Source organism: Crinia signifera, chromosome 12 (assembly GCF_055691185.1).
Source record: "Crinia signifera chromosome 12, ASM5569118v1, whole genome shotgun sequence".
In the NCBI taxonomy this organism is placed as follows: domain Eukaryota; kingdom Metazoa; phylum Chordata; class Amphibia; order Anura; family Myobatrachidae; genus Crinia; species Crinia signifera.
In genome coordinates this window covers 76196369-76222344 of record NC_139228.1, presented here as the reverse complement: position 1 = coordinate 76222344, position 25976 = coordinate 76196369, and the positions used below count along the sequence as shown (strand labels likewise).

Below are 25976 nucleotides of genomic sequence, written 5' to 3'. Positions count from 1 at the left end.
GAGAAAATCCAAAGAAGAGCATCAAAGCTTATTAGAGGAATGGAGAATTTAAGCTACGAGGAGAGATTAAGCAATTTGGGACTATTTACACTAGAGAAGAGAAGTTTAATGGGGAACATGCTCAACATGTATATAAGGAACTGTCAAACACCCTTTTTTCTGCTAGACAGAAATCTAGGACGAGAGGGCACGAGTTTAGATTAGAAGAAAAAAGATTTTGTTCATCGGAAAGAAGAAAATTCCTATACGGTCAGAGCAGTCAAACTTTGGAACTCTCTTCCTGGAGAAGTGGTGTCGGCAGACACAATTAATACGTTTAAAATAAGGTTGGATAAACATTTATTGGTTAAAAAAATACACGGGTATGAATAAGTAACAATCTGTCTTTAAAATATCAGAACATACTATACAAGGGATAAGCTACTATAAACATAGTTGGAACTAGATGGACGCAAGTCTTTAATCAGCCTCACCTACTATGTAACTATGTAACACCAACTATGAATGTTTTGTCATGGAAAGTCAGTAACTATCTGTTAACTAGAAATCAGTGGCGTAACAATAGGCCTGTAGTACCCGTAGCGGCTTGGGGGAGCCGGAGTCAGCGCCAGCGGAGTCTGCAGGAAGCACCGGGTCCAGGATGATGCAGTCATGGTGTGGAAGATGCTGCTTGATCAGGCAGATCAACTACCCAAAGCTGGGCCTGCAGCGAGAGGGAGCGCTGAAGGTTGACCAGTTGTCTGCGCTCCAGAAGCAACAGAGGTAAGATGACCCCTCTCGCTGTCCACACTCTCCTCCTCCCTGCATGTGGCTACAGCCATAGTAGCAGGGAGGAGGAGCCATAGCCATACAGCCGGCCATACCACGCTTATATATATATATATATATATATATATATATATATATATATGATCCAGGGAATGGCCGGCACTCCATAAATCAATGCACAAACAGCCGGGTGCCTTCCCAGGAGAAGAGGGTGAGCTCGCTCCAATACAAAGATACAGCGAGGGGGGCACTCCAGAAATAAATACAAAAGTCAGAGGTTGTGAGCCAATGTTTCAAATGGTATTCCAACATTTTTCATATATATATATATATATATATATATATATATAATCCAATGAAAGAAGGCACACTGATCCAGTCAAGAAATGGTGAAATATATATATATATATATATATATATATATAACACATATAGGTATTTTATATATAATTTATCATGTATGTATGGCGCACACTGGAACAGTAAACTTATTTTGCAGGGGGAAGCAAACGTTCTAGTTACGCCACTGCTAGAAACACAGTAGTTTTCAGTGCATAAAGTCATCAGCGATGCATCAGTTAAATGTAAAATAAAAATACTTAATACACCATATACTATGCAACTATAGAATGATTAAACAAGTAGCAACATTTGCAGATGCATTCCTGGGCAATATCATTTGTCTTAAATTGGCAATACATATTATATTACATTGAAAACAAACTTTGACATTTTCAGTGCTAATCAGATATTGTTTGATATCTTAAAATAAAAGTGCATTGTTTGAGAGGGGTCTGAATAATCAGGGCAGCCGAGGGGTGGGGGGGGGGGGGGAGCAGGTACTAATTACCCGGGCCCAGGCGTGCTGGAGGGGCCTCGCAGGGGCCCTGGTCTGACCCCTCCCTTCCCCCTCCTCAGCAACAGCAGCACACACTTCTACAACATGTGCTGTGCTGACAGCAGGCTCAGCAGGAGTGTCTCACTGACAGCATGAGAGGTCATGCTGAGCCTGTTGTCAGCACAGCAAATGCTGTAGGTTACAGTTTTTAGAGTTTTCTTTCACCCTCCTCTAAACATTTTAGGGGTGTGGCTTAAGTGCGGGACAACAAACAAGCCGTTTGCCACGCCCCCTCTCACCAAGCGGATGACAGTTTATGTGCCTGCACAGTCGCTCACCGTCGTAACCCTGCGTGAACACTTGCAAATGGACCTTTATAAGGTCCTGTATGAGAAAGGCAGATTAAATTGATGCATTTATTCTATATAAATGAGAAAATTCTCATGTTATTTTGTTTCAGTGTTGACTGTCCATGGACTGGCCTTAAACATGAAAAAAGTTTAGACTATAAATTACACCGTGTTAAAAAGTTACAAAAAATGTAAAAAGATACACAAAGCTGAGCAGGTATCCCCTAGATAATAGTCACTTTGGCTGGTGTGCTCCATCAGTTATTGCAGTATTGGAAGGTAACTGCACACAAGAGGAAAGTGATAATCGTCCGATGCAATGTACCGTGATATCATTGAGATACTGTAACTGTACCATAACTGGCCTATATTGCTGCATGTATTGCACAATGTATGGGCCATGATCATCTCAAGTATTTGAGGAGCAAACAACTTGCTTTTCAAATTGACGATTTGTATTAAATCATGATGAGGCATTTTGGCCTACATTAATGAATTTCTTTAAATTATGTATGAGAATATATAATGCTCCATAAGACAAATATGTACAGTAGCAGCACTTGTACAGGATCCATTGAAAAATATTCAAGATAAGCAAACTATCTAATTCATCAATATAGCACATTATGGGATTAAGTCAAAATCCCAGTTGACAGAATCTTTGCACCCGAATCTCGCCTGCCACCGTATACCAGCACCAGAACACTGACATTGAACAGAATGCCGACGCCAGGATCCCGATAGTAAATATGCAGGGCACACAGGGCCGGATTATAATGGAGGCACAAGGGGTCAGTGCTGAAGGTTTTGTGCATGGGAGTGGGGTAGTGCTGCAGCTTCACCTATCTGCCAATGTGACAATGATTAATGGTGCTGAGCATCGGGAGCCAAGGCACACTGATTGCACAAGTGTGCAGTGCATTACTGGGAGTTGACTAAGTCCCATGACACTTTAAACCAGAGGGCAGAGGCTGAGAGGTTTGTGCTGAGCTCTAATTGGTGGAGCTCATTACATGCCCATGGAGAACAGCAGCAGCAGCTTAGTCATGGGAGGGTTTTTAATCAAAGGCAGCACTAGGACTGTGAGGTCTCCTACAGAGTAAGGTGCAGAGGGACAAACATAGGCTTTTCATATGGTATGTATTTATGTGTATATATATATATATATATATATATATATATGAGCAGTTACCCATTGACCAAGTTTATACTGCCTTTACTCTGTGTTTTGACAGTGTAATATACTCCCATGCAGTGTGCGGCCAGTAATGACAAGTGCAAGGGGGCGCCCCTGGCTAAAGTACCCCGGGCCCCCCGAAGGCTTAATCTGGCACTGAGGGCACGCATATGTATTCCCACTGTATATAGTATGTGACTGTTTTGTATCAACTAAACATAGTTATCATTTGTACGGTATATGGTCTTTTGTCTTATTTTCTAGCTCTGTCCAACAGTATTGTCTTTCTTATGCAATTAGTCTCTATATAGTAACTGATCAGAATAAATGTGAAATATTTGTAAACCATTGTTGCTATGTAGCTAAGTGCTATGGTTCTATAGACTTTCAAGAAGGTTGTCTTCATACTTTATATTCTTACTAGCTCTTCGTTATCTGATTCAAATGTTGCACTAGGTGTTGGAAGCTCATCGATAATTCCAAGAGCACATTCTCTTGTTTGGCCAAAACATGAAGCTATTACATCTACTGCAAGGCTGGTGGTTGCTTTTACTTCGTTGGAGGTAGCTCCAAGAATTGGATTAACTTCTACCAAATCGAGAGCGGACAACATTCCTGAAAGAAAAAAAATTGCAGAATAAAGCACAGACGGCAAGAAGCATAATATATAATTAGCAACAGAGAGCAGAATTAGAATTGCTTTTAATCCAGTTTTTTTTTTAAAAACACAATTATTAAAATCAAATATGAATATTGTATAGCCAAACTACTTGGCAGAATTACAACGGATTGCACATACTTTTTATCCTAAGGTCTTTGAACCTGCACACCATCAAAAGAATGTTACAAAGTGTATTTGTGGAGAAGATCATTTAAAATCTTGCAATCAAGCAGACACAGTCCCTGACAAATTAAGTGCTGAAAGTGCTAGACTCGACCTTCCTTTACATACTGTACAGTTGGTTTCACCTCACAAACAGGGCCAGTGCAAGCCCTTTCAGCGCCCCAGGCGACAGGTGACTCCCCTCCCCCCAGCTCCGGTCTGGGGGGCGCCGTTCACCTGCTGCAGGGGGGGGGGGGATGCGGCCACCTATCTGCCACCTATCTGCTCCACGGCGCAGGGGGGGCTGGATGTCGAGGAAGATTGCCTTTGACTGGAGGGGGGAGGGCGTCCACCTGCTGCACGGGGGTGGATGTGGCCACGGCTGCCTATCTGTTCCACGCTGCGTGGGGGGATGGGGCAGCAGATGATTACCGCTGACTTGGGGGGGGGGGGGGTGTAACACACACATGGGTGGGCTCCAGTCAGGGGGGGCGGAGGAGTATGACTTACTTACCTGAATAACTTGGCAGGTACGTGCAGCTTTCCTCCTGCTGCTCTCCTCGGGATATTTCCTGCAGCTCATTACTGCCCTCCAGTGGCCGGCGCCCTAGGCAAATGCCTAAAGCTGCCTAGTGGTGGCGCCGGCCCTGCTCACAAATATTCTCCAAATAACAGATTACAGTTCTCCTGGCCAATTATGGCTCCTGCTTGATCTCCCTTAAACTGGGCAGTGTTCAGAAGTGAGGTCCTGGTAAATAAACAGATAGACTCTGGCTGCTGTTGATGTCTGTAAAGCCTATTTCACTCTAGCCAGGATTGACTGGCACACAGGCGGTTTTTACCTATGGGCTGTAGGGCTGCACCATCCCCCCAACTCTCTCCCGGTGGTGCCCGCAGCATACACCGCCCCCCAGCTTTTCTCAACCGGTAGCCCCCCATTTTCTCACCTGGCGGCACCCTCACCCCTCTTCTTACCCAGGGGGCCCTGTTCCAACCCGTAGCACCCCTTCAACCGGTGGTACCCCCTACTGCTTCTCAACAGGTCACACTCCCACCTCACCCAGTGGTCATCCCCCTGCTTCTCGCCCACAGCACACACCTGCTCCCCTTCTCATCACCCTGTGACCCCTTCCGCACACTTCTCACCCAGCGGCACCCCCACCCCAACTCGTCCGGTGGCCATCCCACTCCTCGCTTCTCATCTGGAAGCACCCAATTTTCTCACCCGGTATCCCCCCATTTTCTCACCTGGTAGCCCTGTTCTCACCCACAGCACCCCTTCAGCCAGCAGCACCCCCGCTCCTGTGCCCATGGCACATACCCGCCCCCCTTCTCATCACCCTGTGACCCCTTCCTCATGCTTCTCACCAGCAGCATCCCTTTTTCTTACCTGCAGCCCCCATTTTCTTACCTGGAAGCACCCCCACCCCCCTTCTTACCTGGTGGGGCCCCATTCTCACCTGGCATACACCATGCCCCCTTCTCATCACCCCGCTTTTCTCACCTGGCAGCCCCCCTTTTTTCACCCAGCAGCACCCCCAAACCCCTTCTTACGCAGCAGCACCCCCTCCCTCCCGCTGTTACGATCCAGGGAGTAACTCAGGTAACTGAATGCCGCCCAGACTGGACGTTGCCGCTATCCTCTAACCTAGCTCTATTGGCCCTCACTGACAGGTGGCCGTGGACTGTGGGATGCTAGGCTTAACCTGTAGCCACCACTTTTGAATGGGCGAGTTAAGCCCGCCCTAGATCCGGTGCAGCCAGGTGTTAAGCCCACGACGACCGCCAAGGATAGGTCCAAGAGGAAAATCTGACTTAACTACTACCCCAGTAATAAAGGGACCTAACAGAAGCACAAATCCCTATTGTTACACAAGTACGGGAAAGAGGATAAATACACAGGTATAATGAAATAACGATTCAGTAAATATGGCGATACCCCAAAACAACCAAAGGAGGAATTATGCCCAACCTCCACTAGGGAAAATGCAAGTCTGACACCTAGCCGTGTCTTCCAGACTACTCTCTGCAGCAATCCTGCTGAGGGCACAGGATGACTATCACCGGCGTGTGATGTCTTGTCCAGCCCCCTTAAGAGGAGGACCCAGACCAATCACCAGCCGACCAGCCCCTAATAATGAAAATGCTGGCAGCTAGCTGGGTGCGAATGTGAAAGCGTTCTGGCTGCTTAGTAACAGCCAGGACTAATAGCTGCGCTGCCTAGCATCTAACTGTTGCCTAGCAACCCGGCTGGGAGTTCCTGTGAACTCCCGGAAGCTGCATGCTGGACTGGTTGCTAAGCAACCCTGCCGGTCCGGTGCACAGATGCTGCAGCACAGCCCACCTGCCCGCCTACCACCAAGCCGGGGGACCTCCAGCACCAGGTACTGGACGCCGGGGATCCCGTAGGTCACCGGGCCTGCATCGGTCTGTGCACCCATGGGTCCCCGAATCCTACCATCTCACCTGGCACTCACCCCCCTGCTTCTCTCCTGCACCACACACCCACCCCCTTTTTATCAGCCTGTGACCCCCTTCCCCATGCTTCTCACGCGGCGGCACCTCCACCCCTCCTCGTCTGGCGGCCACTCCCCACCTCGCTTCTCACCCACCCCCTTGCTTTTCATTACCCAGTGTGCCACCCATGTTTTTACCCTGCAGCACCTCCTGCACCCAGCAGCACCCCACCCCTTTTCTCACACAACTATAACTTCACCCCCATCACACAGCACCACCCCCTCCCCCCCCCCCCCATCTGGTTCGGTTATGGTATAAAACAGTGGTAGCCAACTACGGTCCTCGTGAGCTACCAACAGTTCACATTTTAAAGACAACCTGCAACAGGTGCACTCATTACTAGCTGAAACATTTTCAAAGATCCACAGGTGGAGCTAATTACTTCACTTGTGATTCTGTGAGGAGATCTGGAAAACATTAAGTGTTGGTAGCTCTCGAGGACTGGAGTTGGCTACCCCAGGTATAAAACATGTACAGGTACAGGGTCGACATGAGTTTTTAAAGTTTTTAGGGTGTCTTTGTCGACATATATCGACATGGACACTGTCTATGTGTACCGTGTCCGCCCGCCATGTCTAGTGGATGGTAGGGCAGGACCTTAGACCCTGCTGACCTTTTGACTGTCGACCTAGAGTCATTCTATGATCAGTCCAGATACCCCCTGGTTCTTACCCGGCAACACCCCTCAGTACTCAGTCCTCAATCTGCCCCCCCCCCCCCCCTCTGCTTCTCACCCTGCAACACCCCACCCCCAGTTCTCACCCCGGCAACACTGCTTCTCATCCATGACCACCCCTCCCCACATGTGATTCTGACTACTCGGCGACACTCCCCATTGTCTTGTGCAACCATACCCTCCAGCGCTTCTAATCACCAGGCATGGCTCTCCCCAGGTTCTTACCCAACCTGCTTCTCACATGGGGTACCCCATCTCCCGAAAATTAACCCACGGCACCAACACACCTCGCTTATCAACCGCGGCACACACCCCCTCCCCCTCACGCAACCCCACCCTGTTCTGACCCATGGCAACCCCACCTCTGCTTCTCACCCGGGGTACACCCCCCATCTCACCCAGTACGCCCACCAGCTTCTCATCCAGCAACACACCCCCTACCCTTCAGCGTCTCACCTGTGATCCTACCCCCTCTTCTCATCACCCAGTGCGGCATAATCAACCCTTGTTCAAACCCAGAGATGCCCCCTGGGTCTCACCAGCACCCTTCACCAAGGTTTAACAGTCTCCCTGGCCACAGAACCCTCACACCCAGCGGCAGCATCCTCCCCATCTCAACTGACCGCAGCATCCTCTCCCCTCACATTTGGCCGCAGCACCCCCCCCTCACATGCACCCAGCCGCAGCAACTTCCCCCAACCAAAGCACCCTCCCCATTCACACCCTGCTGCAGCATACACACCCCCGTCACACCTGGGGACCCCTCGCTGTATAAAGTTGGGGTCCTTCACTGTTTATGGGTCCAGGCTGCTTGGGGGGCCCTATGGCCCAGGCAGGCAATCACCTGCAACCTTTTTATTTTTCAGGTTTTTTTTACTTTAATATTGCTGAGTGTACATGGCTGCACTGCCATCCTACTGCCCCCTTCCCTTCAGTGGGTACTACCAGCACTAATGAGAAGGTGGAGCAGGCAGACACCGCGGCAGCAGGACCCGGCTCCGGAACACGTGACCCTGCACCACAAGCGCAGATGAGAGGTCGCAGCTGCACAAGAGAGCCTGCACTACCATTGCTAAAGATGGCACATGAGACCCACGCCAACAAAGCCAGTGCCTGGGCAGAGGAGAACTCAGATGGGCAGACCTGCCACAGCACAGCTTGTACTGGGGGGGGAGACACCACAAAACACAAACCCCTGCTCTCCTTCCCCACGCTGCCTATTTCCCCCCTCTCACCCCCCTCTTCCCCCACACTGCCTATATCCCCCCTCTCTGTCTCATCTCTCACCTCTTTTTTGCTGTCTCCCGTCTCTTTTTCTCTCGCCCCCTCTCTCCCCTGCTCTCTCGTCCCCCTGCCCCCTTCTTTTTTCTAAGTGCTCTCTCTGTCTCACCCCTTGGGCCTGGTGCTGGTTTAAAAAAATAAGGGGAACCCTGTTCGTTTTTCTCTCTGATACTTTAAAACCAGGTCCGGCTCTGTGAGCCTGGGGCTGGTTATGCTGGGGAGGGGGGACCCTTCGCCATTTCTTAGATTTTTTTTTTCTATTACACTGAAGCATGCATGGATCTGACTCATTGGTGCATGCTTCTGCCAAATACTCCAGGAAAACTAGCCGTTTACCGCTAATTGGAACACGGCCGCTTAATAAATTAGGAATCTTTTGAATGATGTTTCCTATTTGTATTCTGTCGATGGTGTATACATTCGTACTTTTAAATACAAATATGAATGTGTCACGAATACGAAAATAGGTGTATTGTTGAATACGAATAACCAATTTTTTTTACAATTTTCCCCGGTCATGTAAGGGGAGCTGGTGTGTACTGGGGTCCTACCAATGGGAGGTGGTGGCGTGTTGTGCAGTGATCGCAAAAACGCGCTATAGCACATATTTTTCCCTCAATTGCGGCCCGGGGACGCACTCTGCTGAAGCGCAGCCAATCAGTTTAGGAGTAAAAGTCAGCAGTTGCCATCTTGATCTGCAGCATGAGTGAGGTGGCAGCAACTGTTGAGTTTGTGTGGCAGGCACCAGGGGCGTAACTATAGCACCACAGCCCCCGTGACCGCGGGGGGGCGCTGTGCATGTGCGGGCGCCGGGGGCTGCAGTGCTATAGTTACACCCCGCCGCCCCGCCGCCATCCCCCACAGTCTTACCTGTCAGTCTTCAGTACGCGCTGGTCCCGGCTCCCTTCTTCTGCTATGAGGACCACAACAAAATGTCCGCCCCCATGTAGCAGATAGTTCTCTGAAACTGTCTGCTGCATGGGGGCAGACATTTTGTGGTGGTCCTCATAGCAGAAGATGGAAGCCGGGACCAGCGCGTACTGAGCGTAGCCAGGTAAGACTGGGGGGGATTGCATGGGCGGCGAGGTGGGGGTTGGTGCGGCGGGGCGGGCGGGGGTTGGTGCGGCGGGGTGCGTGGGTGGGTGGTGCGGCGGGGTGGGTGCGTGGGCGCCCTCCCTTTAACGGCGGGGGGGCGCCCAAAATCTAGTTACGCCACTGGCAGGCGCTGTAGAACAGAAGAGTCCGGCACCAAGTGATGCATCACTCCTTAGCATCGGCAAGATGCAGCAACTGCTGCCGATGCTAAGGAAGAGGAGAGCCAGGAGACCTGCCGATGCCTCTGCTGTTGCTGGGGAACTGGGGCACCCAGCATCGGGAGACCCGCTTCTGCTGCTTCTGCCACCGCTGCATGCTTCCTTTGTTCTTCTCGCCTGTCAATCGCAGGATGCACAGTCCGTACTGAAGGCTGGACCCCAGTTTGTGAGGACCACACAGCAGCCGGCCTGAAGGTTACCCAGTAGTGGTCTGACCTGCAGAACTTGGATGCATTAGGTATACATGCAATGATTACTTATTTTTGGTTCGATATGACCATTTGTTTTTATTCTTGTATAGTATTTTTATTTAATGGACATTTTTCATAAAGAGATATCACCATATAAAAAAGCGTGAAAAAAGTTTAAAAGAAATATTCTATACATTCCAAAAAATGATTGTGATTATTCATTTCTGCTGAATTGACAGTTATTTTATCATAGCACTATTAATGATAACCTTATATTCTAAATCTTTCTTTTGGTGATGGGTAATCGCTTTTGGCTCTTAAATTATTATTATTTTTATTTGAATACGTCTTTTTATAGTTTTTATTTGATATTAATTGTATTTATTTTCCATATTTTTTTATTATTTTATCATGTTATTATTTTTAGTTTTATGTATTTTATTTGTTTGTTTTTATTTTATTTTTATTATTAACAATTCTGTGCAATTGACCATAATTTTAATATCCATACTGACATTATTTAGTTTGCTACACCTCTCAAATATGTAAGACCTTTTTTAAGATTCCAAGGATTTTCGGTACTTGTTTCCTAGCACGGCGCCCATTAAGCAATTTGCTTAGTGGGCTATTCTGGGCTATTAGTGTAGCGAGCCACCGAGCCCAAAGCGCAGCGAGGGGACACGGATTACTTTACATGTACTTTACATTATTCAGTGTGCGCTCGCCACGCTTCAGGCTCGGTGGCTCGCTGCGCTCGCCACACTATATAAAATCACCTCCACGCCGACGTGGATAGTGGGTAATGAAAAAGTCGGAGGACGCGTTCAGCCGCCCCTCGCGGGGGTCGCTGCGCTCGCCACGCTTCAGGTTGGCGTGGATAGTGGGGGGGGGGGTGCTTTAAACCTATTTTTGGGGACATACAAAATAGTATCCCACCACTATCCATGCCAACCTGAAGCGTGGTGAGCGCAGCGACCCCCGCGAGGGGCGGCGGAACGCGTCCTCTGACTTTTTCGTTACCCACTATCCACGTCGGAGTGGAGCTGATTTTATATAGTGTGGCGAGCGCAGCACTATATATAATGGTTACCATAATGTGTAGGCTGGAAGGTCAATTGCTTAGAATTGCCTAAGTGTTATACCTTATTGGAAGACAATAGAATTATATCTTCTATTTTCATTACAGTGCTACTAAAACTACCCTGTCTTTTTAGCAGCTGCAGGAGACACAAGCCATATTAGGTGCCCCCAGTTCTGTCCCTCCTAGTTGGACCAGTCCAATATATTTTTATTTTCATATACTTGTTAATATAACATCAATAAAACTTCAATAGAATACTTAATCATTAATACTGATGTTCCTGTTCTATATAAAAGGGATATAATTGATGCTACTCACCTGTGTTATGTATTTCCTCGGTTATATACATTCCTTCCCTGTAGGTTAACCCTCCAATGACTGGAGTTCCTGTAGCTGGTGCCAATGTTGGATCAAAAGCATCAATATCAAAGCTTAGATGAATGGCCCTCTGACTTCTATTATGAATGCAAAAATAATGAATCCAATTAATTAGAAGTACATCTACTGTTGTATGTTACTTTAGACCAGGGGTGGCCAACCAATCAGAGGCAATGAGTATTTGAATGGCCCTGCGCTAAAAAAAAAAAAAATGTAAAAAAATGCTATGAGAAAAAAATGTGATTTCTTTTTTTGTATAAAGAAAAAAAAGAGTGGTACCTGTAAACAAAGTGGTAGTTCAAAATAATGTTTACACCCTTTTTAGAAATTTGAGATTTTTTTAAGAATTTTTATAAAATTGGTTGGAGATGCCGGTGCTTCTTACCTTGACTTACCCTATGTTGCTCCATTACCGGAATCCTTGGAAGGTGACAGCTTGGGTTAGGTCTGTGTTCCATTTGTTGTTTGCGGCTGCCGAAGATGCTATGGAATGCGCTTGTCTTTAAGTGTAGGTCCCGTGGCTGTCTATACCGGTTGCGGGATGTCTGTATAGACGTGCTGCTTGGCAATGAGACCGCAAGTGTCCGGAAGTCATCAGCGGCCGCCGGATAAACTGTAGAGCAGGCGGTTGCTAGAGCTCTTCCTGCCACTTAGAACTTTTGGTCACTTCCGGTATTGCAGACAGTGGATTATTTCCTCTGCAAACCAGCATTCCAACCAACAGGACTCAGACCAGCCATTACCATCAAAGTAACAGACCTAACCCAGGCTGACGCCATCCCAGGATTTTGATAAAGGAGCAACATAGGGCAAGTCAGGGTAAGAAGCAACAGCATCTCCAACCAATTTTATAAAAAAATTCTTTAAAATCTCAAATCCCTAAAAGGGTGTAAACATTTTTTTTAACTAACACTTTCTTTACAGGTTTCTTTTTTTAATACGAATAAAATCAATTTTTTTTCTCATAGCGCTGTTTTATATAAATCAGAGGCAATGAGCAAATTCTGTGCACAAAATGTGCATAGTTTAACTTCCACAAGGCCATGCCCCATTGTTTAATGGGTTGTGGCATAGCTACAAGCAGCTATAAAAAACAATCTTGTTAAACTAGCCACACTTTTATTCTTTTTATTGTCTTTATTTTAAACCAGCAGACTATTTAATGTGTTTTAATAGGTCTAAAAAGTATAATGGAGGATAAAAATATTATAATCAAACCATCAGACAAAGGGGGGGAGGGGGGTTGTGTTATTAAATAAAAAAAATTATGAATAAGAAATTTACAAACAGTTGTCAGATAGATACTTATAAATAATACAAAATAATCCTACACCAAAAATCATTGAAAAACTTGATTGATAAATACGACAAATAGGTACTTTATCTGAAATGTAGTCTACATGTAGAAGAACCTATTATACCCACCATTTATGTGTTACCTAAGACACATAAAGATCCCCTATACCCCCTGGTAGACTCATTATTTCAGGGGTAGATTCCATTACATCGAATGTTTACATCGATGTTTATTGATCACCATTTTCAACCGCTTGTCCTTGAAAATCCATCACACTTAAAGTATACTTTAGATGTACTAAATGTTTAAATAAAATACAGTGGTACGGCGGACGTGTCAACCTTATACACAATAATAGAACACATCAAGGAATTGAGGCGCAAAAAAAGCCTTAGAAAAGATCCAGGAATTCTTGATTGAAGGGATAGAATTCATACTTTATAACAATTATTTTATATTCAAGGAGGAGTTCTATATATACTGTATATATACAAAAAATGGGTACTGCCATGGGTACCAGGTTTGCCCCAAGTTATGACAACTCATTTATGGGTGCTTGGGAGACCCACTACATCTGGTTTCACCACCCATTTGGGGCAAACCTGGTCTCATGGTGGCGATATATAGACGACAAACTCTTCCTTTGGAGGGGGACAAAGAGACCCTTGATTCGTTCTGCACTTATCTTAATACTAATGATAGAGGTATCAAACTTACTTTTGACATTAGCAAAAATACTGTTAATTTTTGGGATTTGATCATATACATTGAATAAGATACAATAAAAACCCGGAATAGTGTAAAACCCACTGATTGTAGATCCTACATTAACAGGGAAAGTTGCCACCACCAGAGGTGGTGTGACACTATCCCGATGAGCCAATTTTAAAGGCTCCGCAGAAATTGTACAGATCCTTTGGTCTATCTTAAACAGGCCGAAGAGATGAAAAACAGTTTTGTTAACAGTGGGTATGATGAGAAAACTGTTACTAAAGTCAAACATCTGAAAAGAGAAGAGTTACTGGTATCTAAGGAGAATAAAAAACAAATAGATGAAACAGACCATTTTAAATGGTCATTCACAACCAATTTTACATCTCAACACCATGATGTGAGAAGATACTCAAGAAACACTGGGAACTCCTTAAGAAAGATCCACTAATATGAAACAAAATCTTTATGGTTCCTAACCTAATTTTCAGACGAGCACCAAATCTGAAAAATAAATGAGTGCAGTGTCCCATCTCCCCCCCCAAAATTTGTGACCACCTCCAAAGGTTTTTACTGCTGTGGTGATTGTATAGGCTGTAAAAAACATAATGAATACTTTTGGGATGATGTGGCGACTACATCCTTACTCCCCCCGCTGTGCTGGTGATATGACCAACTTTGGCGAGCTTTTACTTTAACCCCAATGTATGTCAGCTTATTATAAGTAAAGTATTGTTTTAATTATTCTGCTGACTGTGCGCTCTATCTGTTTGGTACTTGTTTCCTAGCACGGCGCCCATCGCATACCATTACATAAGGTATGCGATGATCGGGTAAATGAGCCGGATTGTACAATTAAATATCGCACAGCATCACATGCCACCAAATGGCATGCGATGCGATTTTTAATTGTACAACCCTGATGGGTGCTTACAATGTTAAATGCACCCCCATTGTCCATGCCACCCCCACTATCAACGCCAACCCGAAGCGCGGCGAGGGGCGGCGGTACGCATCCTCCGACCATTTCATACCCCCACTATCCACGTTGGCCATTCCGGAAGGGTAGGTAAGTATTATATTTTGCATTTAGATATATATACGTATAGAAAGAAGGTAACACCAGGTACTGTATATGTCCACTCATTAAAGATAAGGGTATTGAGCACTGTGTCCCACCCCAACTATTTCTATTAGTACACGTACAACAGGAAGAAAAGCCCTGAGACCCAGCAGCGCTGCCCTGCAACATATAGGTTCAACACTCAGTGCGCAGGGAACCCACAAACCTTTTCTAAGTATAAAAAAATTGTGCATTATTTTATTTATATTTAAAAAAAAGAAAATTTGTGGGGTGCTCTTTTGTTTGACATAAAAAGTATAATGGCATAATGATCCTAATTCATTAATGTTCCTATTGTGCATTGGAAACCGTGACTAAAATATGGATCGTAAATGCAATGTAGCTGCAGGTTGACTGACAGGAAGCTGCCATTTCTGGTAACCTGACATTTTCTGTGTGTGTAAAAAAAAATGCAGGTGTGCCGAGGCATTTGTGGGAGGATCTCTGACGTAGGAGCTGATCACTTACAGTCCATATAAGTCACAGATTAGTGGCAGCCTCAGACCTAGGGCCTTATTCTAATCCACTCTTTCTGACAAAATCCTTCTTAGATGGGCAAAACCATGTGCACTGCAGGTGGGGCAGATGTTACTTGTGCAGAGATAATTAGATTTGGGTGGGGTTTTACTTCAAAGTGAGATCTATATTGCAGTGTAAAAATAAAGCAGTCAGTATTTACCCTGCACAGAAACAAAATAACTCACCCAAATTTAATTCTCTCTGCACATGTTACATCTGCCCCCCCTGCAGTGCACATGGTTTTGTCCGTCTAAGAAGGATTTTGTCAGAAAGAGTGGATTAGAATAACCCCCCTACTGACATTTGCTCAGATGGCAAAGTCTCAAATGTTCTGGGATTTGCATAAGCATTTGCAAGTGTAGAGAGATCCGAGTACCAATCGCAAATTGGCACTGGGCATTTCTTTTTCTGCCTCGGTGGCGGTTTTCTATTTGCAGTCAACTGCAACTTCTCAAATTAGTGAAGCATGCTAAATTAGGCGTAATGCATGAAAGTACAAAGTACAAATACCAGTAATGCCCCGTACACACAGTTCAATTTGGTCTATTTTTCTATTTTATTTTGCTTATATAAGCAAAATCAAATCAAAATCAGGGTTGCCGACCCTCCCAGAATTACTGGGAGTCTCACGAAAATCGGGTCCCCCTCCCGGCCCCCCGGAAGGGTGGGCAACCCTCCCAGAATCAGGGGGACCCCCACTCAGCCCCCCGATTGCGGCATTTAAATGCCGCAATCCGCGGGTCTCAGAGGAGGGGGCGGAGCTAAAATGACACACTCGTGTCATTTTAGCCCCACCCCCTCCATGGAGATCAGTGATTTAGACTATTTCCCGTAATGGGGGTGGGGCTTAATGATGTCACAGTCAAGCCCCCCCCCCCCCCCCCAACGGGTAATGAAAGTCTCCTCTCCGGGCTTCTCCTGGAGAGGAGAATTTGAAAGGCGGCAAATTCAACCGCATTTGATAGCGATGCATTGCCCCACGGCATTGAAATCAAACAGAAAAATAGACTGTGCAGACAAGACTATATCATCTGTACTACTGTATATTGCCCAAATCGAATGGGTTCTGCCTGCAGTTTGATTCGATCCCAATTGAATCGGGATCGAATCGCAAGCAAAACTGTACCACGTGGACAGCCCTTAATGCAAATAAAATATAAATAGTATACACATCAATATAAACAGTATGTTTGGCAATACCTGCCCAATAGCTGATCAAAAGTTTTTTCCATAACTTTCTGGATTCCAAAGCAATCAATCTGTCTCATTGAATAGTATGTGATATCATATTTCTTCAGAATAAACCTGAAATGATACATTTAAAACATATTCAGAACATGTAACTCTAGGCAGATGTAGATATAATAATCAAATAAAGAAAAGGCCTGAGGTACTCATCAAACAAAAAGCGCTGCTGTCTCCAAAAATCTGTGGGATGTACCATATTTACATGTGATCAATTTTTCAATAGTGTGTGAAATTGTGTATACTGTAAATGTGTTTCACAGTTTATGAGTTTAGGCATGTTTTAAAATCCCTCCTGTGACTCAAGGGCCGGTGCTAGGGTGTTCGGTGCCCCCCTGCAAACTGTAATTTTGCACCCTCCGATTCTTCACAAGGAGACAGGCTGAAAAAAGTTGTATAATGCCTGTCATAGTAGTAGTAGTGCCTCTTATACACATAATGTGCCTGGTAGTAGCAGTGCCAGAACTAGACTTTTTGGTGCCCTATGCCAGAAAAGGAATTGTTGCCCCCCTACACACACTAAAATAAAGGGACAGTGCATGCCGAAAGGCTTCATGGGGAAGGTGTGTGGGCACATAATAGTCACAAACATAGGGCTTCATGGGGAAGGGGCTTGGCCACATAATAGTTCACACAGTGGAAACTGCCACTTCTACACATTGCATCAGCTAGAGCTCTTTAGGACTCACCGCTGATTGGTTGAGAGAGCACTCTCAGCCAATCAATGGCCAGCCTGTCTTTTAAATTAGTTTTTTAAATTCTTTCCCTCAGGCTTCTGCAGCTCAGCACTTCCCAGACACTGCCCACCCGGCTGAAGCATGGTCAACTCCAGGCACTCAGTGCAGCCTGGACCCCGCTGCTGCATCCTCTGCTGAACGTGTGGGACCAGCATGTTGGAGAAACCTGTACAGATCAGTGTGATTTGCGCAGGACTTCTCTTTTTGTAAATATTAATTATTTATTAATAGAAGCAAAACCAACCCTTCGCTCTTTAAGATGGCCCTGATAAAAAAAATACAGAGAAATAAATGTGCACCAGGCTCATTGTAAAAATATGTAGGAAATTACCCCATATTTTCAGAACCAGTATTGGCTACACTAGAAGGGTTCCACAGCCAAGGGACAAATTTGATGGGTTCCCCATAACTAGTCAGTCCAGCTAGGGGATTCCTGGGAAAATGAGGACCCCTCAATAAAGGGTATGGATACTACTAAAACGTGGCAAACATTTAAAAAAATATTGCAGGAGGGCACTGATAAAATTATTCCTAGGGTAAATAAAAGAACAAATGTCAAAAGGAAACCGATGCGGCATAACAACGAAGACAAATTTGAAATAGCTAAAAAAAGGAGGGCATTCAAAGCATTTAAACAAGATGGGACACCCAAATATTTTGCTGTATATAAAGAATGTAATAAGAAATGTAAAAGTACAATCAAGATGGCTAAATTCCAGACTGAACATAAAATAGCCGCAGATAGCAAAAATCGGTACTTGTTTCCTAGCACGGCCACAACGATCATAATCGCGGTCATCGGGGGTAAAATCGGGGCCATCGCGGGCATCGCATGCGCAAAATAATCGGGTGCGATGGGCCAGACGCGATGCTCGCGATTTCCCCATAGAGAACAATGTTAAATGCCTCAATTTACCCGCGATGACCACGATTTCCAATAGGAAACAATGTGAAATGGCTCAATTTACCCAAATTATCATAGTAACAATGGTAAATGGGCCAAAAACACCCCTGAACATTGAAATGTCCCCCCAAAAGTAGTTTACGCCACCACGTGATCAACGTGAACCCGAAGCGTGGCGAGCGCAGCGAGCCCGCGAGGGGCGGCGGTACGCGTCCTCCGACCTTTTCATACCCCTACTATCCACTAGGGCGTGGAGTTGAGAATAGAACAGTGTGGCGAGCGCAGCGAGCCACCGAGCCCGAAGCGTGGCGAGCGCAGCGAGCCCCGCGAGGGGACGCGGATACCTGTGAAGCCCGCGAAGGGACGCGTTTACCTGTGAAGGTATCCGCGTCCCCTCGCGGGGCTCGCTGCGCTCGCCACGCTTCGGGCTCGCTGCTCTCGCCACACTATTCTATTCTCACTCCACGCCCTAGTGGATAGTGGGGGTATGAAAAGGTCGGAGGACGCGTACTGCCGCCCCTCGCGGACTCGCTGCGCTCGCCACGCTTCGGGTTCACGTTCATCGCGGGGTGGCGTGAACTACTTTTGGGGGGACATTTCACTGGTCAGGGGGGTTTTTTGGGCTTTCTGGCCCATTTACCATTCTTCCCTATGATGATTTGGGTAAATTGACCCATTTAACATTGTTTCCTATGGGAAATCGGGGTCATCGCGGGTAAATTGAGGCATTTAACATTGTTCCCTATGGGGAAATCGCGGCCATCGCGGGTGGACCATTTAAGCATTTTTAGGCGCACACGACGCGACCGACCCGATTTTTCACTGTTTTCAATGCATTTCAATGGAAAAATCGGGGGCATCGCGTCGGTCGCGTCGCAGGCCACTAAAATTACCCCCGATGGCCAAGATTTGTGGCCGTGCTAGGAAACAAGTACCCAAAAATCTAATCCCCCAAAAATTCTACAGTTATATAAATGGGAAATGGTTAAGGATGGAAAATATTGGGCCACTAAAATTAAGCAGAGTACTCTGGTAATAGAAGGGAAAGAGACAGCATAATTATGAATTTTTTGCTTTGGTATTTACAAAAGGAAGAATCTTTAGAAGATCTCCCACACATTAGGGGGTTATTTTGGTTCACTCCTTCTGGCAAATTCCTTCTTTTATGGACAAAACCATATGCACTGCAGGGGGGCAGATGTAAAATGTGCAGAGAGAATTAGATTTGGGTGAGTTATTTTGTTTCTGTGCAGAGTACATACTGACTGCTTTATTTTTACACTGCAATATAGATATCAGTTTGTAGTAAAACCCCACCCAAACCTAACTCTCTCTGCACAAGTAACAACTCCTGCAGTGCACATGGTTTTGTCAATTTGAGAAGGGAACCAGAATAATCCCCTGTATATTTGAGTGAGGAAATACAGTAGTCAAAAATAGATTACAGAACCTAAATAGTAACAAATGGGACTACAAATGTGGAACTACAAGTCCCAGAATAACCCTGGTAATGTAATGTATTGCTGATATCCTACCCTACATTATTATGCTGCTTAAGGAAAGGAAAAGCTGCAAAGCTGTGAATTGATGTAAACAATACAAGAATGTGCTGAAGGAGGAGTGAACTTTAAATGTAATTGTTGTGAAGATCTGCATTAACTTTTAAATAAACTGTGTGCCATTGATAATGAGATGCCTGGCATCGTGAACTGTATTATCACAAATGTAATTCATTATTTGCTGCACAGTGCATGCCTGGGTATTGAACATTAATTAAGTATGATGAATGTGCCTCTGCTGTACCCTGGCACCCCCTGGTATCACACATCCACGCACAATAAGACTCCCCACTAGCCTCCAAACTTTCAAGCGTTCCCTGAAAACTCACCTCTTCAGGCAAGCCTATCATAGTTAAGTTCTACACGCATAACCCTCTGAGGAACTTATATATTATATAGATTTTCTTCTGGACCTGTAACTTGTTGGGACTGCTATGCTATTACTGGTGCCTGTCCTTGTGTTTCCCTCCTATATCCCTATAGATTGTAAACTTGCAGCAGGGCTCTCCTACCTCCCAGTCTGTCTGTTGTTACCCAGTTTGTTTTATCACTGTCTACAACGGAATCTGCTGCGCTATATAAGAAACTGTAAATAAATAAATAATAAATAAGATAAATTATAGGCCGGTCAGCCTTACATCCATTGTGGGGAAAATATTAGAAGGAATAAAAAGAGATAATAATCCAAAATTTCTTTGAACAAGAGAAAATGATAAGTAAGGCTCAGCATGGGGTCGTCAGAAATAGATCATGCCAGACAATTCTTAAATAAAATATACTATACAATTTATTTATACAATCACACTATAAAAGATAAATACATTAATAGTGTGTACACATAGTAAGATTTGGCTTCCGATGTTCTCGATATAGTGAACATCGGAAGCCATATCGCATGCTTTTTTAGGGCTTGCGAGCCCGATGCACTACCGATGCGCGCTCCCGTGTGAGCGCAAATCGGCAGCCAGATAGAGAGGGCAGGCAACACTATATAGTGCAGATCAGCACTATATAGTCTAAATTGTGCCCCTCTATGATTTGATCGCATTGGGAATCGCATCTCACGGCAGGATCTGCCGTGTGTACACACCTTAAGTCAATATTCAATAAAATTGTGATGCTTAAATCTGAGCCTAACAACAACTTAGAATCAAGATTACTATAACAGTAGGACAGTCTCAGACAGATGCTCAGCTTCTAGGTTGACACAGATCATTATATCCAGAGATGGATTACTGCGCTCCCAGTTAGTTGTAGATTCCAGATGTTTCACTGATTTAAACTTGGTTAGCAGTAACTCATGTAATTTTCAATATAGCAGAATGCAGATGTAGATTGGATCTACAGGACTGTCTGGTGAGTAGCTTGTAAGGCTTTTTATATCATGCTTAGCAGTACTGACTTGTTTGTTAATAGCTGGTGGTTCACGAGGCAACCAGGCAATTGTAGACGTTTGTTGCCGCCATAGGCAGCGTGCTGCCGGCTGCACCTCCACAGTGCTTAACCGCCGTATAATAAGGATGCACACCACCAGTAAGTCTGTGACACAGTACCACAATCAGAGGTTTGTTATGTGGACACTGCCATCTCTCATGCCATTGTTAGAGCCTTCTGGAGATGGATAGGGTAAGTAAAAGCTCCTGGCGTCTGTGGCACAGGGACCATGTAAATAGGGAAAAGGTTCAACAGGTACCTGTATGCAGTGGCGTAAGTTTGTTCCAGTTGCCCGGAGGCAAGATAAATATTGGCCCCCCAAATAGCTAAATCAGTAAGGTGTCTGTCTCTAGTAAGACAGGTCATGGGTTCCAATACAGGATGTGACACTGGCAAAAATGATATTAGAAGGGGGAGTCAGCCTGAGAAGCGATATCAATGGCTTTGAATTAACTGATTCAAACTGGCAGGGGAGGAAAGGTGCCCCCTTGGGAGCAGGAGCCCGGCGGCAGATGACTCCATTGTCTCCCAGAGTTACGCCTCTGCCTGTATATCAGCTGGCCAGCGCCGATCATGTACTCAACTGGAGGTGTGAGCCGTGATCACCAACCTCTTGCTGCTGGCTATCTAATTTGTTCAGGCTACTGGCTGGAAATCAACAGTCACGCTGCAGCACCCGTGTAGTAGTCTACTTCTGCCAGACTCTGCTCACAGCTTGGGTAGAATCCTTCAGTCTAGAGATGGGTCATTCGCGAACGAAGCAAACCTTTTGAACGGATCCCATGAAAGAACGAGTGAGCCGCCAATCCCAAAAAGGTGATCCGTCGTTCCTTTACTTTCAGTTTAGTTTTTAATTACAATGCATTTTCCTGATCTCAGCACTGCCACCTGTGGCAGCTGAGATGTATTGACTCCAGACAAAACAAATTACCCCTTCTTCCAAAGTGAATCGTTAATCCGCCTAAAACATGGGTGTCAAACACAAGGCCCGCGGGCCAAATCCGGCCCGCCAGACCTCGTCATGTGGCCCGCGCGAGGAGATAGCACGCAGGGCAGTGTGTCCCAGCGCCTGCCTAGGCCACCTCCTCTCACCCACCCCACCACGGCCGCCTTACCTGTTCCTCCACTGTCAGCGGCCATGTTCCTGTAGGTACATATGTATGCGGCTACAGAAACATGGCCGCCAGCCTCCACGGCTACGTGGAGGAGGGCCCGGCCGCCTGTTCCCTCTGATGCCCGGCAGTGACAGACACTGGGTGGGGACGTCATGACGATGACGCCGCCCGCCCATGCGTCTGTAGAGAAGTAGGAGCAGGCAGGGAAGCTGGACCGGGAGTCGGGGACAGTGTGGCCGCAGCAAGCAGTGAAGAAAAGCTGGAAACCGCAGCAGCTGCAGGACAGACGGAGAAACAGTAAGTGAGGATGAGGATCACACTCACAATAAAAATATATATATATCTGCTGTTTCCTGAGGTGTCCCCGTGTATAATAATAATAATGCCATGACACCATAGGCTGCTCCTCCTGTATAATCATTTATGTGTCATGGCATTACTTTTATTATATTATACAGGGGAGCAGTCTGTGGTGTCATGGCATTCATTTTATATTATACAGGGGGAGCAGCCTGTGGTGTCATGGCATTATAATTATACAGGGGGACCTACAGATACAACCGGCCCTTTGAGGGTGACCAAACTGCTGATGCGGCCCCCGATGAATTTGAGTTTGACACCCCTGGCCTAAAAGATACGGATATTTTCACTGACTAATCTGCTGGATCCCAGCTCTCGCTAGTGACCCATTTTGCCCATCTCTACTTCAGTCAGGACACTTGTTTTGCAACAAGGTCCAGATGGCTGGAGGCGGGGACCTTCGGTTACGGCACCTGTGGGGCAGCGCACTGGATGATGACAATTCCCAGTTACAAGCCGGCGCCACAAGCCAGGTGGACTTGGTGAGATGATTCTGGAAAAGTGAGATGCCGGTTCTAAGAGTCTGGCCACAGACCTGACTAGGTCCCACTGATTATAAAGGTGTCAGTGCACAGTTTGAAGGCTCTCGACGCATTTCCCCATCATAGAATTTGACAGCTTGCTGCTAACCAATCAGAAAGTTCAATTACAATTCACACACATGTGTCTACATAATTTTGGTCCAAAGCATATCGAAAGCATCAAAACAAACATTAACTTACATATTATCAGTTTATTTGTAATTATTATGATGGCAAGTCTATAGCAACCTAAATAATGTTACTATCAACAGAGGTAAGCAGCCCATACACGCTGCTATGAGGGCGTGCTTTCCGTGCTGTACTAGCACAGATCACATTGCATTGCATTGCATGTTCATCCGTTGTGCATGCAATTTGATGCAATTTGATGAAACCTAAGTACAAAAAGTATGTGCAAGCACATACTTTTTGTACTTAGTTTTCATCAAATTGCATCAAATTGCATGCACAACGGATGAACATGCAATGCAATGCAATGTGATCTGTGCTAGTACAGCACGCCCACAAAGCAGCGTGTATGGGCAGCTTTAGTACTATGATTAATCAGCTTCATAGCAAACACATGTCCAAGTTCCATTCAGTTTAATCAAACAAAAGATACTTTCCACTGAGATAACAGGCTACGTATCTCTGTGGCCCAGCCCATGGAGCAAAAACGGTAATAATAATAATAATAATAATAAAAAAAATAAATCATTTAAAAAAGGGGGTTGGCCTGCAAGAGGAGATCCTGTGGCCAATGACTGTTGAGCCACAGAGCTAGCCTGTTCTCTCAATGGAAACGTAGGTAATTGATAAAGCTGTTGTGGACAGCAAAACACGTGTCGGGCAGAATGCTCATTGAATGTCTGTTAGCTAAATGTAAATAACTGTCAGCTTAAATGTTGCGAAATGCTAGAAATAGAATTAATCCTATGTAATTAAATACTGACCTAATAAAATACAGGTAGTTCACTCTACCCACTAAATACAATTGTACTGTGGATATAAGTAGAGAATAATTAATGATGTAGTGAATCTAGGAGGGAATCAATCCAGTGAGATAACACTGACCAGTAGAGGGCAGCGAAAGCTCTGTCAATCAAATATAGTTGTAAGAAACTGATATAACTATATTTATATCATCAGACCAGCAGAGGATAGCAGACATCTATTAAACAGACAGATACCCTAACAACAATAGATATTAGTCTGCTGATTATATCTGATGGTATTAGATAAACCAGGTATTTTATTTTACAGAACGGTAAATAATAGGGATTGTATTTTATGTCTGTGAGGAGACGATACAGTGCCAAACAATGGTACGGACACATCATGGAGTATTTGACAGTACTATGGCCCTTATTCTGATTGTCTCACAGCTACACATTCGTTCGAGTGCGCATGCGCAGCCTACGCATTGCGCATGTGCAATGGCGGCACTCTGAACTCGGTTGGATCGCTACACATAAAAAATGTCCACCGAACACTGTCGGACAATATGGGCATAATGTGGGCGTATCTATGGGTGCGGTTTAAAAGGGGTGCAAAACTGGGCATAAATCAGGGTGTCAACATTGGTGCGGACGAAAAGTGCTAGACGTGCCCTCCGACCGCTCATCGAGCCGCCGCGACCTTACACACCCAAAAACTTTGGTGCAAACAAGTAGCTTTCATGTCTCAGAGGGCATTCGTTCATGTGCACCACATTCGGTCAGACAATCAGTGCGCCCCGCAGCTAAAATACTCCCAGCTGCACACAATACTAACCCAGTCCTCTGGTCAATTTACTATAATTACCCCAGTCCTCTGGACAATTTACTATAATTACCCCAGTCCTCTGGTGAGGTTTCATGCATTAACCTATTCAGTCATTGCAGGCCGCACATGGAACCCAAACATTTGTATGAAAAGTGTCTTAAAATAAATTAATATCTATTATTGATGGCATGTGCGTTCTTTTGCAACATTACTACATGTACACCAGGGTTGCCGACTTTCAGCAGGAGCTCGGGGGCAGGGCTTAAACGTGACATCATTAAGGGGCTAAATGACGAGATTATGACGCTTTAGCCCAGCCCCCTCCCCGAAGATCTCTGCAGACATAAGGTAATTTAAACGCCGCGGTCGGGGGGGCGCAATCAGAGGGGGGGAGCAGGGGTCCCCCAGAATCCTGGAGGGTTGGCCACCTTTCCAGGGGGCCGGGAGGGTGACCCGATTTTCAGGACCCTCCCGGCCATTCCGGGAGGGTAGGCAACCCTGATGTACACCCTTAGAACATAAGTGTGTTTATTCTGATAACACAGTACTGGTCACAAATAACAGTAGTCGACATGTGTCAACTCTCATACTTGTATGCAAAATAACCATTATGTGATTATGCATCTATACCAGGCTTTCCCAACCACGGTCCTCAAGGCATTTCATCGCAAAGGGGGCAAAAATCGCGTCGCATCGCGTCGCATCGGGTGCATGGCATGCGATGCGATAAAAACATTGCGCGATGTACATCGGGGGCGCCGCTATAATACACAAGTACCACATTTAATATCCACGAAGTCACATAAAAAAATACTCACATAAAAAAGTATAAATCACAGTTCACTGTTAAGGGGCTGGAGGGAACCCGATGAAGGTATGAGATGTTCCGGCCGTCAACACTGCAGACATGGCGGGCTGAAATATTCCTCCCCGGTTCCCGATGGCTGGCTCCAACCTCCTTACAGGTGCATCCGCCTGATGGTGAGCGGGCTAATGTGGCGTCAACGCGTTTTGGAAATTAATTTTCCTTTTTCAAGATGTGCCGCTTAGTGATCCTGGGCTTCCTTTTACACAGAATCTGTCATTCACATGATCCACGTCAGCCAATGATAATACCTAAAACCCGGCTTCCTTGTGGTATGCTTGCTACTTATTGAGAAGTTGGGTGGTGTCTTTAAGAAACGTCTTTTCCTGGGCAATCAATGGCTGTAGAAATGCAGTCCCTGGCCATGTTGAGGGGAGGGAGGGGGGATAGAAGTGCCTCCCGCGACTGGGGGGGGGGTGCTGCCTAGGG

The 25976-nt window shown here is 45.7% G+C and overlaps 1 protein-coding gene across 1 annotated transcript in view; it reads right to left on the bottom strand.

The window, feature by feature from the left end:
* Positions 1-324: 324 nt before the first annotated feature.
* The window catches only part of ARG2 (arginase 2), a 71488-nt gene continuing 45836 nt past the window's right edge, over positions 325-25976 (bottom strand). Inside the window, exons 6-8 of the mRNA XM_083166771.1 lie at positions 16244-16348; positions 11334-11470; positions 325-3748 (exon numbers count right to left, since the gene is read on the bottom strand). Coding sequence (XP_083022897.1) covers positions 3543-3748; positions 11334-11470; positions 16244-16348 — 448 coding nt within the window. The 3' untranslated portion in view covers positions 325-3542. The remainder of the gene's footprint in view (positions 3749-11333; positions 11471-16243; positions 16349-25976) is intronic.